The 15523-nt window shown below is 48.1% G+C and overlaps 1 protein-coding gene across 1 annotated transcript in view; it reads right to left on the minus strand.

Moving 5' to 3' along the window:
* Positions 1–1504: 1504 nt before the first annotated feature.
* The window catches only part of DEPDC1B (DEP domain containing 1B), a 179981-nt gene continuing 165962 nt past the window's right edge, over positions 1505–15523 (minus strand). Inside the window, exons 9-11 of the mRNA XM_063962849.1 lie at positions 15185–15361; positions 8936–9112; positions 1505–2205 (exon numbers count right to left, since the gene is read on the minus strand). Coding sequence (XP_063818919.1) covers positions 2044–2205; positions 8936–9112; positions 15185–15361 — 516 coding nt within the window. The 3' untranslated portion in view covers positions 1505–2043. The remainder of the gene's footprint in view (positions 2206–8935; positions 9113–15184; positions 15362–15523) is intronic.

Raw genomic sequence — 15523 nt, forward strand, 5'->3', positions numbered from 1 at the left:
AATGTTGCCGTCATTGCGTCTTTGTATGCAGCGGCTATGTGAAAATATGCAAAAGCTGCAGGAGTCGTCTGTAGTTAAGAGACTACCACTGCAGGTTTCTGTGATCCGCTGCGCGTCAGAGTATGCAGCATCGGACCAACTGCGTTACCGCCAGGTTACTAAGGATGCCCGTAAAAATCATACTGATGGAGCCAGTGACGCTGTGTCCTCGAGCCCAGCCATTGGCTTACCATGGCCAGAAAACTGTGCAGACACACCCCTTTTTGCTAGAACGCTGCTTGTCCCCCGCCCCGAAATGCTAGCAGCATGTCAATCATGCTGCGACATTTGGGGCACTGCGAGCGACATCACAGCCCCAGACCTGCACATGGCGGCTTCAGACATCGGAGACATGTACATCTCTGAATCAGGCCCGCAGTCACTTTCCTGAGTACAGGTTTGTTTTCACGCTACCCAGTATGACAAAGGTATCATATACAGATCCATATGAATGTTGCTTTGTTTTCTGTACAAACCACAATAATACATTTCTATAGATTGTAACCTTACACGGTAATTAGACTTTCTTAAATGTCGAAGTTCAGCACAAGGAATTTCATGACATACTGGGGCAGACTAGATGGGCCAAGTGGTTCTCATCTGCCATCAAATTCTAGGTTTCCTAGGTTTCTACGTTACTGTATCTGATTTCTGCATGAAATATAACTCAGTTTATAAGTATTTGTGCAGTAATACACATTTACTTTGGGAATATTAAGCCAATCATCATTGCAATCTATGTGAAAGCAGAACAGACATTTGACCTGGAATAAACCACCAGGCTTTGCCCAGACGCCAACGCACTTTTTCCCGCCGATTTTCCGGACCATCTTCTTGCTTCTGGCTCTGTAAGGGGGACGGCGGCGCGGCTCCGGGACCGAACATCAAGGCTGGGCCTGCGGTCGATCCCTCTGGAGCTAATGGTGTCCAGGAGCCTAAGAAGCCCAATCCGGCTGCAAGCAGGCGAGTTCGCTTCTTCTCCCCTTAGTCCCTCGCTGCAGTGAGCCTGTTGCCAGCAGGTCTCACTGAAAATAACAAATTCTAAGACTATAACTTTCTAAGAGCTCAGGAGAGCCCCTAGTGTGCATCCAACCTCGGCCGGGCACGAAATCTAACTGAGGCTTGGAGGAGGGTCATAGTGGGAGGAGCCAGTGCACACCAGGTAGTCTAAGATCTTTCTAGAGTGCCCAGCCTCCTTCGGAGCCCTCTATTCCCCATGGTCCTTACGGAGTTCCCAGCATCCACTAGGACGTTAGAGAAATAACTCTTCATTTTATCCAGGTTCTATTTTTAGCTTGCTTAGAAAGCTTGCAATGTGACGCTGCTGCTGAGATGGCCAGTATATGCACAGCCTATGTTCCAGGTTTCTTTTAGTGTGAAAATAAGACCTCGCATAGCTTAACAATAAGATGAGTGACACCTCTGATCTGCGGCGTGAAAAACGCTTACCATTAAACCGTAATACAATGTTTTTCAGTTAATATTTGAAAAAAAAGCTGTCATAATATAATTAACAAATCACAAAAATGACAGTCGCATCACTCAAAAGCACGTCTAATGACATCGCTGACATTTAGAGACAAATATTATACAGACATTCAAGACGGATATGTCAATTCATTAGCTGTCATCCAGTGTATTAAAAAAATTCAAGTATGTACAAGATTTAACATCAAGGACTAAAGTCATGTAAATTCTGAAATGTACCCCTGGTGTATTGCTCAAGTATTTTTCACTCCGTGGCAAATCTTTCAAACCACAGGTGAGAACCTTGAAAACGTTATGTGCATAACAATATGCCAGTTCAGGTTAGCAATTGACCCATTTTCATCTAAAAAAAAAATATAGTACGATATTCAAACAAATACTGATAAGTGGTCATTAGAGAATATCTTGTGTCTTGCGGCTTGGCATCTAGCGTACAGCTTAAGTGGTTATTTTTCTTTCCTTTTTATCTGTAAACCATCTCCTATGCTTTGGGTTTTAATCAGAGACAAGTCCCCATTACATCCGAAAGCTTCGTGTCCTCTGAAATGACTGGAAGGGTCGTTTAAGAGTGAAAAATGAAAGCTGAGCTCTTAGTCCCGTTTTCTCTGGGAATAATGCAGATTCACTCTCTGGGGTAGGAAACCGTTCCTTGTAGACCTGAGGATGGGATCTCTGGAACTGAAGAAAGAAAATGAAAGAGATATAATGTCAATAGAACACATAATCAATCATTATCCCAGGTGCCATTATATCAGTATAATACTCAAGCAGATCTTATTGAGCAGTGCACAAGATACAAAAAAGCATGTGTATGGAAACATTTGCTAAAAATAATGATTATAATATCTAGCTTGTGTGCTAATAGAGGGGACATTGATCGTACAGAACAGATGTTTTTCCCTGTACCACTTGTCCCAGTTTAACTTTAAGCCCTCAGATTACAAATGCTTAATTAAAATGAAGAACAATATTTTTTACATTACAAGTATTTGGATTATAATGTATAATAACTGCACAAATTCCAATTCAATAGTTTACATAGAGATAAGCCATGCTCATTATGTGTAGTGTACAGAAATATTTTCTCCCAATATATGCCCTGCTTTCCCCTAGTAATAGAAGAGGTATGCCAGTTCAGGAGGAGACCTTTAACAAAGTGTTAAGGGGAAAGGGTGGCATCTGGGGGTACCAGCTTCATGCATTATGTATAAAGGCCATCAGCCAAGGGCTCAGTGTGGGTGTTGGTAATGGAGGCGGTATAGAGCAGCTGAAATGAGGAGAACACTGCTTCTCACTCTGCAACAATCTCCTGTTTGCTTTTGTTTTCTTACAAAAGAAAAAAGTGCATCTGAAGGTCTAAAAAAAAAAAAATAAGAATTTACTTACCGATAATTCTATTTCTCGTAGTCCGTAGTGGATGCTGGGAACTCCGTAAGGACCATGGGGAATAGCGGCTCCGCAGGAGACTGGGCACATCTAAAGAAAGCTTTAGGACTATCTGGTGTGCACTGGCTCCTCCCCCTATGACCCTCCTCCAAGCCTCAGTTAGGATACTGTGCCCGGACGAGCGTACACAATAAGGAAGGATTTTGAATCCCGGGTAAGACTCATACCAGCCACACCAATCACACCGTACAACTTGTGATATGAAACCCAGTTAACAGCATGATAACAGAGGAGCCTCTGAATAGATGGCTCACAACAAGAACCCGATTAGTTAACAATAACTATGTACAAGTATTGCAGACAATCCGCACTTGGGATGGGCGCCCAGCATCCACTACGGACTACGAGAAATAGAATTATCGGTAAGTAAATTCTTATTTTCTCTGACGTCCTAGTGGATGCTGGGAACTCCGTAAGGACCATGGGGATTATACCAAAGCTCCCAAACGGGCGGGAGAGTGCGGATGACTCTGCAGCACCGAATGAGAGAACTCCAGGTCCTCCTCAGTCAGGGTATCAAATTCGTAGAATTTTGCAAACGTGTTTGCCCCTGACCAAGTAGCTGCTCGGCAAAGTTGTAAAGCCGAGACCCCTCGGGCAGCCGCCCAAGATGAGCCCACCGTCCTTGTGGAATGGGCTTTTATTGATTTAGGCTGCGGTAATCCTACCGCAGAATGCGCCAGCTGAATAGTGCTACAAATCCAGCGCGCAATAGACTGCTTAGAAGCAGGAGCACCCAGCTTGTTGGGTGCCATTAGGATAAACAGCGAGTCAGTTTTCCTGACTCCAGCCGTCCTGGAAAAATAAAATTTACAGGGCTCTGACTACGTCCAGCAACTTGGAATCCTCCAAGTCCCCAGTAGCCGCAGGCACCACAATAGGTTGGTTCAAGTGAAAACCTGAGACCACCTTCGGGAGAAACTGAGGACGAGTCCTCAACTCTGCCCTATCCATACAGAAAATCAGATAAGGCCTTTTACATGACAAAGCCGCCAATTCTGACACACGCCTGGCCAAGGCCAAGGCCAACAGCATGACCACTTTCCACGCGAGATACTTTAGCTCCATGGTTTTAAGTGGCTCAACCAATGCGACATTAGGAAATCCAACACCACGTTGAGATCCAAAAAGTGCCACAGGAGGCACAAAAGGAGGCTGAATATGTAGTACTCCTTTAACCAAAGTCTGAACTTCAGGCAGTGAAGCCAGTTCTTTCTGGAAGAAAATCGACAGAGCCGAAATCTGGACCTTGATGGACCCCAATTTGAGGCCCAAACGTCACCCCTGCTTGCAGGAAGTGCAGGAATCGACATAGTTGAAATTCCTCCGTCGGGGCCTTCATGGCCTCCCACCAAGCAACAAATTTTCGCCAAACGCGGCGATAATGTCTTGCGGTGACATCCTTCCTGGCTATGATCAGGGTAGGGATGACTTCCTTCGGAATACCCTTTTCCTTTAGGATCCGGTGTTCTACCGCCATGCCGTCAAACGCAGCCGCGGTAAGTCTTGGAACAGACAGGGTCCCTGCTGCAGCAGGTCTTGTCTGAGCGGCAGAGGCCAAGGGTCCTCTGCCAGCATCTCTTGAAGTTCCAGGTACCAAGCTCTTCATGGCCAATCCGGAACCCCGAGTATGGTTTTCACTCCTCGCCTTCTTATTATTCTCAGTACCTTGGGTATGAGAGGTAGAGGAGGAGACACATAAACAGACTGGTACACCCACGGTGTCACTAGAGCGTCCCCAGCGATCGCCTGAGGGTCCCTTAACCTAACGCAATATCTTTTCAACTTCTTGTTGAGGCGGGACGCCATCATGTCCACCCGTGGTCATTCCCAACGGTTTACCCGCATTTGGAAAACTTCTGGATGAAGTCCCCATTCTCCTGGGTGTAGGTCGCCCATCAGAGAATCCTTGTGGCTTCTGCCATCGCCATCCTGCTTCTTGTGCCGCCCTGTCTGTGTACATGGGCGACCGCCGTGATGTCGTCTGATTGGATCAGTACCGGCTGGTTCTGAAGCAGGGGCCTTGCTTGTCTTAGGGCATTGTAAATGGCCCTTAGCTGCAGAATATTTATGTGAAGCGAAATCTCCTTGGAAATTTCTTCCCTGTGTGACTGCACCCCAGCCCCGAAGGCTGGCATCTGTGGTCACCAGGACCCAGTCCTGTATTCCGAATCTGCGGCCCACTAGTAGATGAGCCCTCTGCAGCCACCACAGCAGCGACACCCTGTTTCTTGCTGACAGGGTTATCCGCTGTTGTATCTGTACATGGGACCCGGACCATTAGTCCCACAGGTCCCACTGGAACGTCCTTGCGTGGAGCCTTCCGAATGGAATTATGCTTCGTACGAAGCTACCATTTTTCCCAGGACTCGTGTGCATTGATGTACCGACACCTGTCCTGGTTTTAGGATGTCTCTGACTAGAGATGACAACTCCTCGGCTTTTTCCACTGGAAGAAACACTCTTTTCTGGTCTGCGTTCAGAAACATTCCCAGGAACAGAAGACGTGTCGTCGGGACCAGCTGTGACTTTGGAATATTGAGAATCCAGTCGTGCTGTTGTAGCACTTCCCGAGAGAGTGCTACCCCCACTACCAACTGTTCTTTGGACCTCGCCTTTATCAGGAGATCGTCCAAGTACGGGATAATAAAAACTTCCTTCTTGCGAAGGAGTATCATCACTTCGGCCATTACCTAAGTAAAAACCTTCGGTGCCGTGGACAACTCCAACGGCCGCGTCTGGAACTGATAGTGACAGTCCTGTACCACATATCTGAGGTACTCCTGGTGAGGGGGGGGGGGGGGGGAATGGGGACATGCAGGTACGCATCCTTGATGTCCAGGGAGACCCTGTAATCCCCCTCGTCCAGGCTCGTAATAAGCGCCCTGAGCGATTCCATCTTGAACTTGAATCTTCTGATATAAAAGTTCAAGTATTTTAATTTCAAGATGGGTCTCACCGAACCGTTGCGGTACCACAACCACTGTGGAATAGTAACCCCTTCCTTGCTGAAGGAGGGGCACCTTGACAATCACTTGTTGTGATTATAGTGTTGAATATCCACCAACACCGTCTCCCTGGCAGAGGGAGGTGCCGGTAAGGCAGATTTTAGGAAACGGCGGGGGGAAGAACGTCTCGAACTCCAGCCTGTACCCCTGAGATACTACTTGAAGGACCCAGGGATCCATGTGAGAGAGCCCACTGTCCGCTGAAATATCTGAGACGGGCCCCCACCGTACCCGGGTCCGCCTGAGCAGCCCCAGCACCATGCTGTGGACCTACCGGACGCAGGGAGGACTTCTGCTCTTGGGAACTAGCTGTGTGTTGCAGCTTTTTTCCTCTACCTTTGCCTCTCGGCAGAAAGGATGAGCCTCTAGCCCACTTGTTTTTCTGGGGCCGAAAGGACTGTACTTGATGATACGGTGCTTTCTTTTGTTGTGGGGTATCCTGTGGCAAAAAAAAATATTTCCCAGCAGTAGCTGTGGAAACGAGGTCTGAAAAACTATCCCCAAACAGTTTTACCCCTTTATAGGGCAACTTCCATGTGCCGATTCGAGTCGGCATCGCCTGACCATTGCCAAGTCCATAACCCCCGTCTGGCGGCAATGGACCTAGCGCTTATTTTTGATGCCAGCCGGCAAATATCCCTCTGTGCATCACGCATGTATAAGACCACGTCTTTTATATGCTCTATTTTCAGCAAAATATTGTCCCTTATCCATAGTTATTTTCCGACAGGGAATCTGACCACGCAGCGGGAGCATTGCACATCCATGCCGAAGCAACGGCTGGTCGCAATATAATGCCCTAGTGTGTGACCATATCTTATAGGGTAACCTCCTGCTTTCTATCAGCAGGTTCCTTCAGGGCGGCCGTACCCGAAGACGGTAGTGCCACCTTTTCTGATAAGCGTGTAAGCGCTGTATCTACCCTATGGGGTGTTTCCCCGCGTGACCTATCCTCTGCGGGAAAGGGTACGCTGCCAATAACCGTTGTAGAAATTATCAATTTCTTACCGGGGGAAGACCACTCTTCCTCACACACCTCATTTAATTTCTCAGATGCAGGAAAAACTACTAATAGTTTTCTCTCACCAAACACAATACCCTTTTATGTGGTACCTGGGGTATAATCATAAATGTGTAATACATTTTTCATTGTCTCAATCCTGTAACGGGTGGACCTATTTGGAGGGTACACCAGTCTCATCGATGTCAACACTGGAGTCAGTATCCGTGTCGACATCTGTGTCTGTTATCTGAGGTAGCGGGCGATTTTAGAGCCCCCCATGACATTTGAGACGCTGGAACAGGCACAAGCTGAGTAGCCGGCTGTTCCGTGTCGTCAGCCTTTTATGTAAGGAGTTGACAATTTCACGTAATCCTTCCATAAGTTCAACCACACCGGTGTCGACCCCGCAGGGGGTGACAACATATTTACAGGCATTCGCTCCGCCTCCACTTCATTATCCTCCACATACCTGTCGACACAGCCGTACCGACACACAGGGAATGCTCTGATAGAGGACAGGACCCCACAAAGCCCTTTGGGGAGACAGAGGGAGAGTATGCCAGCACACACCAGGGCGCTATATATCACAGGGATAGCACCTATAAAAAAGTGTTTTCCCTTATAGCTGCATATATGTTGTATACTGCGCCTAAATTGTGCCCCCCCCCCTCTCTTTTTAACCCTTTCTGTAGTGTATTAACTGCAGGGGAGAGCCAGGGAGCTTCCCTCCAACGGAGCTGTGAGGGGAAAATGGCGCCAGTGTGCTGAGGAGATAGGCTCCGCCCCTTTTTCGCTGACTTTTCTCCCGCATTTTTATGGAATCTGGCAGGGGTTAATATACATCCATATAGCCCTGGGGGTTATATGTGATGTAATTTAGCCAGCCAAGGGGTTTATATTGCTGCTCAGGGCGCCCCCCCCCCCCAGCGCCCTGCACCCATCAGTGACCGGAGCGTGTGGTGCATGAGGAGCAATGGCGCACAGCTGCAGTGCTGTGCGCTACCTTGGTGAAGACTGATGTCTTCTGCCGCCGATTTTCCGGACCTCTTCTTGCTTCTGGCTCTGTAAGGGGGCCGGCGGCGCGGCTCTGGGACCGGACTCCGAGGCTGGGCCTGTGTTCGGTCCCTCTGGAGCTAATGGTGTCCAGTAGCCTAAGAAGCCCAAGCTGGCTGCAAGCAGGCAGGTTCGCTTCTTCTCCCCTTAGTCCCTCGATGCAGTGAGCCTGTTGCCAGCAGGTCTCACTGAAAATAAAAAACCTAAAACTAACTTTTTCTAAGAAGCTCAGGAGAGCTCCTAGATTGCACCCTGCTCGGTCGGGCACAAAAATCTAACTGAGGCATGGAGGAGGGTCATAGGGGGAGGAGCCAGTGCACACCAGATAGTCCTAAAGCTTTCTTTAGATGTGCCCAGTCTCCTGCGGAGCCGCTATTCCCCATGGTCCTTACGGAGTTCCCAGCATCCACTAGGACGTCAGAGGAAAAAAAAAACAACCTCACCCAGCTAAAGACAGAAACTATATACACAGCTGCATGTAACTAATGGCAATTATGTAGCACAGAGCACTATTTTTATGTATGAATATTCACAGTCTGCTTTCTATGTTAAGGAACATTCAACTGAGGATATGCAGAATGTATGCTCTGCGGGAACGAGCATTTCCGCATGTGTAACAGGCTCATTAGTGATACTTAATAGGTCCCTAACGACTAAGGAAAGAAGAATATTTTCAGCAAGATACTATAAAATACTATAAACGTGACTAACAATTGGATTATACTCAAACACAAAAAAGCAATAGAAAAAAAAAAAAAGATAGACAGGGCGACATCTGCAGGTCACAAATGGAAGTCTCTGACAACGCTCAATACATCATGTAGAAGTCTAAGCACCAGCAGTCTAAATGCATCCTCATTTCTACAGAGACAGATGGAAGAATATAAATAATTATAACCTGCTTTAATTTCTTCTTCTTCTCCTTGGATGACATCTGTTGGTTATTTATAATATCCTCCAATGCAACTTTCACCGGATCTTGAGGTTTGCTCAGCTTCTGATATTCAAGTATTTCCTGGGGTTGGACGAAGGTGGGCTGAAGCGTGGTGTCCATGTCAGCCCCCGGATACTTTATCTAAAATAACCGTAGAAGAAACATGCAAGCAGTAGCCGTAAATGTAAATAAAATGTATATAAAACGTTAAAAAAAAAAAGATTTTACTCACCGGTAAATCTATTTCTCGTAGTCCGTAGTGGATGCTGGGGACTCCGTAAGGACCATGGGGAATAGCGGCTCCGCAGGAGACTGGGCACAGCTAAGAAAGATTTAGGACTACCTGGTGTGCACTGGCTTCTCCCACTATGACCCTCCTCCAGACCTTAGTAAGGATACTGTGCCCGGAAGAGCTGACACAATAAGGAAGGATTTTGAATCCCGGGTAAGACTCATACCAGCCACACCAATCACACCGTATAACCCGTGATAATATACCCAGTTAACAGTATGAACACAACAGAGCCTCTCAAAAGATGGCTCAACAATAACACTTGTAGTTAACAATAACTATATACAAGTATTGCAGACAGTCCGCACTTGGGACGGGTGCCCAGCATCCACTACGGACTACGAGAAATAGATTTACCGGTGAGTAAAATCTTATTTTCTCTGACGTCCTAGTGGATGCTGGGGACTCCGTAAGGACCATGGGGATTATACCAAAGCTCCCAAACGGGCGGGAGAGTGCGGATGACTCTGCAGCACCGAATGAGAGAACTCAAGGTCCTCCTCAGCCAGGGTATCAAATTTGTAGAATTTTGCAAACGTGTTTGCCCCTGACCAAGTAGCAGCTCGGCAAAGTTGTAAAGCCGAGACTCCTCGGGCAGCCGCCCAAGAAGAGCCCACTTTCCTCGTGGAATGGGCTTTTACAGATTTAGGCTGCGGCAGGCCAGTCACAGAATGCGCAAGCTGAATTGTGCTACAAATCCAGCGAGCAATAGTCTGCTTTGAAGCAGGAGCACCCATCTTGTTTGGTGCATACAGGATAAATAGCGAGTCAGTCTTCCTGACTCCAGCCGTCCTGGAAACATAAATTTTCAAGGCCCCCGACTACGTCCAGTAACTTGGAGTCCTCCAAGTCCCTAGTAGCCGCAGGCACCACGATAGGTTGGTTCAAGTGAAAAGCTGATACCACCTTAGGAAGAAACTGGGGACGAGTCCTCAATTCTGCCCTATCCATATGGAAAATCAAATAGGGGCTTTTACATGACAAAGCCGCCAATTCTGACACCCGCCTTGCCGAAGCCAAGGCCAAAAGCATGACCACTTTCCACATGAGATATTTTAAATCCACGGTTTTGAGTGGCTCAAACCAATGTGACTTTAGGAAACCCAACACCACGTTGAGGTCCCACGGTGCCACTGGAGGCACAAAAGGAGGCTGAATATGCAGCGCTCCCTTGACAAATGTCTGAACTTCAGGCAGTGAAGCCAGTTACATTTTGGAAGAAAATCGTTAGAGCCGAAATCTGGACCTTAATGGAACCCAATTGTAGGCCCATAGTCACCTCTGACTGTAGGAAGTGCAGAAATCGACCTAGCTGAAATTTCTCCTTTGGGGCCTTCCTGGCCTCACAGTACGCAACATATTTTCGCCATATGCGGTGATAATGGTTAGCGTTCACTTCTTTCCTAGCTTTAAATAGCGTAGGGATAACTTCCTCCGGAATTCCCTTTTCCTTCAGGATCCGGCGTTCAACCGCCATGCCGTCAACGCAGCCGCGGTACGTCTTGAAACAGACAGGCCCCCTGCTGCAGCAGGTCCTGTCTGAGCGGCAGAGGCCATAGGTCCTCTGAGATCATTTCTTGGAGTTCTGGTTACCAAGCTCTTCTTGGCCAACCCGGAACAATGAGTATAGTTCTTACTCCTCTCCTTCTTATTATTCTCATTACCCTGGGTAAGAGAGGCAGAGAAGGGAACACATACACCGACTGGTACACCCACGGTGTTACCAGAGCGTCCACAGCTATCGCCCGAGGGTCCTTGACCTGGCGCAATATCTTTGTAACTTTTAGTTGAGGCGGGACGCCATCATGTCCACCTGTGGCCTTTCCCAACGGTGTACAATCATTTGGAAGACTTCTGGATGAAGTCCCCACTCTCCCGGGTGGAGGTCGTGTCTTCTGAGAAAGTCTGCTTCTCAGGTGTCCACTCCGGGAATGAACACTGCTGACAGTGCTAACACATGATTTTCCGCCCATCGGAGAATCCTTGTGGCTTCTGCCATCGCCATCCTGCTTCTTGTGCCGCCCTGTCGTGTACATGAGCGACCGCCGTGATGTTGTCTGACTGGATCAGCACCGGCCGGTGTTGAAGCAGGGGTCTAGCCTGACTTAGGGCATTGTAAATGGCCCTTAGTTCCAGAATATTTATGTGTAGGTAAGTCTCCTGACTTTTCCATAGCCTTGGAAGTTTCTTCCCTGTGTGACTGCCCCCCAGCCTCAAAGGCTGGCATCCGTGGTCACCAGGACCCAGTCCTGTATGCCGAATCTGCGGCCCCCTAGAAGATGAGCACTCTGCAGCCACCACAACAACGACACCCTGGCCCTTGGAGACAGGGTCATCCGTCGATGCATCTGAAGATGCGACCCGGACCACATGTCCAACAGATCCCACTGGAAAATCCTTGTATGGGACCTGGCGAATGGAATTTCTTCGTAAGAAGCTACCATCCTTCCCAGGGCTCGCGTGCATTGATGCACCGACACCTGTATACGTATTAGGAGGTCTCTGTCTAGAGACGACAACTCCTTGGACTTCTCCTCCAGGAGAAACCCTTTTTATCCTGTTCTGTGTCCAGAACCATACTCGGGAACAGTAGACGCGTCGTAGGAACCAGCTGCGACTTTGGAATATTCAGAATTCAGCCGTGCTGTTGTAGCACTTCCCGAGATAGTGCTACTCCGCCGAACAACTGCTCCCTGGACCTCGCCTTTATAAGGAGATCGTCCAAGTACGGGATAATTATTTCGGCCATTACCTTGGTAAATACCTCGGTGCCGGGGACAGACCAACGGCAACGTCTGGAATTGGTAATGACAATTCTGTACCACAATTTTGAGGTACTCCTGGTGAAGAGGGTAAATAGGGACATGCAGGTAAGCATCCTTGATGTCCAGTGATACCATGAAATTCTCCAGGCTTGCAATAATCGCCCTGAGCGATTCCAGTTCGAACTTGAACCTTCGTATATAAGTGTTCAAGGCTTTCAATCTTAGAATGGGTCTCACCGAACCGTCTGGTTTCGGTACCACAACATTTTGGAATAGTAACCCCGGCCTTGTTGAAGGAGGGGTACCTAGATTTCACCTGCTGGAAGTGCAGCTTGTGAATTGCCGCCAGTACTACCTTTCTCCGAGGGCAGCAGGCAAGGCTGAGGTGAGGTAACGGCGAGGGGGAGCCGCCTCGAACTCCAGCCTGTATCCCTGTGATACTATTTGCAGAACCTAGGGATCCACCTGTGGGCAAACCCACTGGTCCCTGAAGTTCCCGAGACGCGCCCCTACCGCACCTGTCTCCACCTGTGGAGCCCCAACGTCAAGCGGTGGACTCAGAGGAAGCGGGGGAAGATTTTTGATCCTGGGAACTGGCTGCTGGTGCAGCTTTTTCCTTCTTCCCTTGTCTCTGTGCAGAAAGGAAGCGCCTTTGACCCGCTTGCTTTTCTGAAGCCGAAAGGACTGTACCTGAAAATACGGTGCTTTCTTAGGCTGTGAGGAAACCTGAAGTAAAAAAAAAATTTTTTTCTTCCCAGCTGTTGCTGTGGATACGAGGTCCCAGAGACCATCCCCAAACAATCCCTCACCCTTATAAGGCAGAATCTCCATGTGCCTTTTATAGGCAGCATCACCTGTCCACTGCCGGGTTTCTAATACCCTCCTGGCAGAATGGACATTGCATTAATTCTGGATGCCAGCCGGCAAATATCCCTCTGTGCATCCTTTATATATAAGACGACGTCTTTAATATGCTCTATGTTAGCAAACTATTTTCCCTGTCTTAGAGTATTAATATTATCTTACTGGGTATCAGACCACGCTGCAGCAGCACTATTTATGCTGAGGCGATTGCAGGTCTCAGTATATAACCTGAGTGTGTATATACAGACTTCAGGATACTCTCCTGCTTTTTATCAGCAGGCTCCTTCAAGGTGGCCGTATCCTAAGACGGCAGTGCCACCTTTTTTGACAAACGTGTGAGCGCCTTATCCACCCTAAGGGATATCTCCCAACGTGACCTATCCTCTGGCGGGAAAGGGTACGCCATCAGTAACTTTTTAGAAATGACCAGTTTCTTATTGGGGGAACCCACGCTACTTTACACACTTCATTCATTCATCTGATGGGGGAACAAAACACTGGCTGCTTTTTCTCCCCAAAAATAAAACCCCTTTTATGTGGTACTTGGGTTCATGTCAGAAATGCGTAACACATTTTTTATTGCCGAGATCATGTAACGGATGCTCCTAGTGGATTGTGTATATGTCTCAACCTCGTCGACACTGGAGTCAGACTCCGTGTCGACATCTGTGTCTGCCATCTGAGGTAACGGGCGCTTTTTTGAGCCCCTGATGGCCTTTGAGACGCCTGGGCAGGCGCGGGCTGAGAAGCCGGCTGTCCCACAGCTGTTTTACGTCATCCAGCCTTGTAAGGAGTTGACATTGTCGTTTAATACCTTCCACCTATCCATCCACTCTGGTGTCGGCCCCAAAGGGGACGACATCCCATTTATCGGCCTCTGCTCCACCTCCACGTAACCTTCCTCATGCCACATGTCGACACAGCCGTACCGACACACAGCACACACACAGGGAATGCTCTGACTGAGGACAGGACCCCACAAAGTCCTTTGGGGAGACAGAGAGAGAGTATGCCAGCACACACCAGAGCGCTATATAATGCAGGGATTAACACTATAACTGAGTGATTTTTCCCCCAATAGCTGCTTGTATAAACAATATTGCGCCTAAATTTAGTGCCCCCCCCCCCCTCTCTTTTTAACCTTTTGAGCCTGAAAACTACAGGGGAGAGCCTGGGGAGCTGTCTTCCAGCTGCACTGTGAAGAGAAAATGGCGCCAGTGTGCTGAGGGAGATAGCTCCGCCCCTTTTTCGCGGACTTTTCTCCCGCTTTTTTATGGATTCTGGCAGGGGTATTTATCACATATATAGCCTCTGGGGCTATATATTGTGATATATTTGCCAGCTAAGGTGTATTTATTGCTTCTCAGGGCGCCCCCCCCCCCAGCGCCCTGCACCCTCAGTGACCGGAGTGTGAAGTGTGTATGAGGAGCAATGGCGCACAGCTGCAGTGCTGTTTGCTACCTTGGTGAAGACTGATGTCTTCTGCCGCCGATTGTCCGGATTCTTCTTGCTTCTGGCTCTGTAAGGGGGCCGGCGGCGCGGCTCCGGGACCGAACACCAATGGCCGGTTCCATGCGGTCGATCCCTCTGGAGCTAATGGTGTCCAGTAGCCTAAGAAGCCCAAGCTACCACCAGTTAGGTAGGTTCGCTTCTTCTCCCCTTAGTCCCTCGCTGCAGTGAGTCTGTTGCCAGCAGATCTCACTGTAAAATAAAAAAACTAAAATATACTTTCTCTCTAGGAGCTCAGGAGAGCCCCTAGTGTGCATCCAGCTCAGCCGGGCACAGGATTCTAACTGAAGTCTGGAGGAGGGTCATAGTGGGAGGAGCCAGTGCACACCAGGTAGTCCTAAATCTTTCTTAGCTGTGCCCAGTCTCCTGCGGAGCCGCTATTTCCCATGGTCCTTACGGAGTCCCCAGCATCCACTAGGACGTCAGAGAAACATATGATAGAAACATAGAATTTGACAGCAGATAAAGACCACTTGGCCCATCTAGTCTGCTCTAAACACATGTACATACACACACTTACACACTATGGTTAATTTTTTGTCAGGAGCCAATTGACCTACCAGTATATTTTTGGATTGTGGGAGGAAACCGGAGTACCCGGAGGAAACCCACGCAAGTACGGGGAGAATATACAAACATAACAGTTAGAGCCATGGTGGGAATCAAGCCCATGACCTCAGTGCTATGAGGTAGTAATGCCAACCATTACACCATCCATAAATTCTAAAAGAGGAATATTCCCTTACAGTGCAGCAAGATATATACATCCACGTAATGTAATACCTTGACCCTTCTCTGGTGTGCTACGTAGTCTTCCACTGACTTCTTCATAGATGGTGGAACAGTCAAAATGTCCTGACAATTATCCATCATGAAAGTCACCAGTTTTGTGGACAAAAGTTCACCCAGGTCTATCTCCTCTTTAGAGCGAAGGATACAGCGAGAAAAGGTCTGTACCATCTGGAAAAGACAAAAGAGATCAGTGACTTAACCACACTGTGCTAAGCAGATCAAAACGTGGACATGACAGAGATCCAAACATGGACACGACAGAGATCCAAACATGATCACACCATGGAACTATATTTTGGAGACGTCTATCTGTTCAGCTAAAGAAGGGTA

Source organism: Pseudophryne corroboree, chromosome 1, assembly GCF_028390025.1.
Source record: "Pseudophryne corroboree isolate aPseCor3 chromosome 1, aPseCor3.hap2, whole genome shotgun sequence".
In the NCBI taxonomy this organism is placed as follows: Eukaryota; Metazoa; Chordata; class Amphibia; order Anura; family Myobatrachidae; genus Pseudophryne; species Pseudophryne corroboree.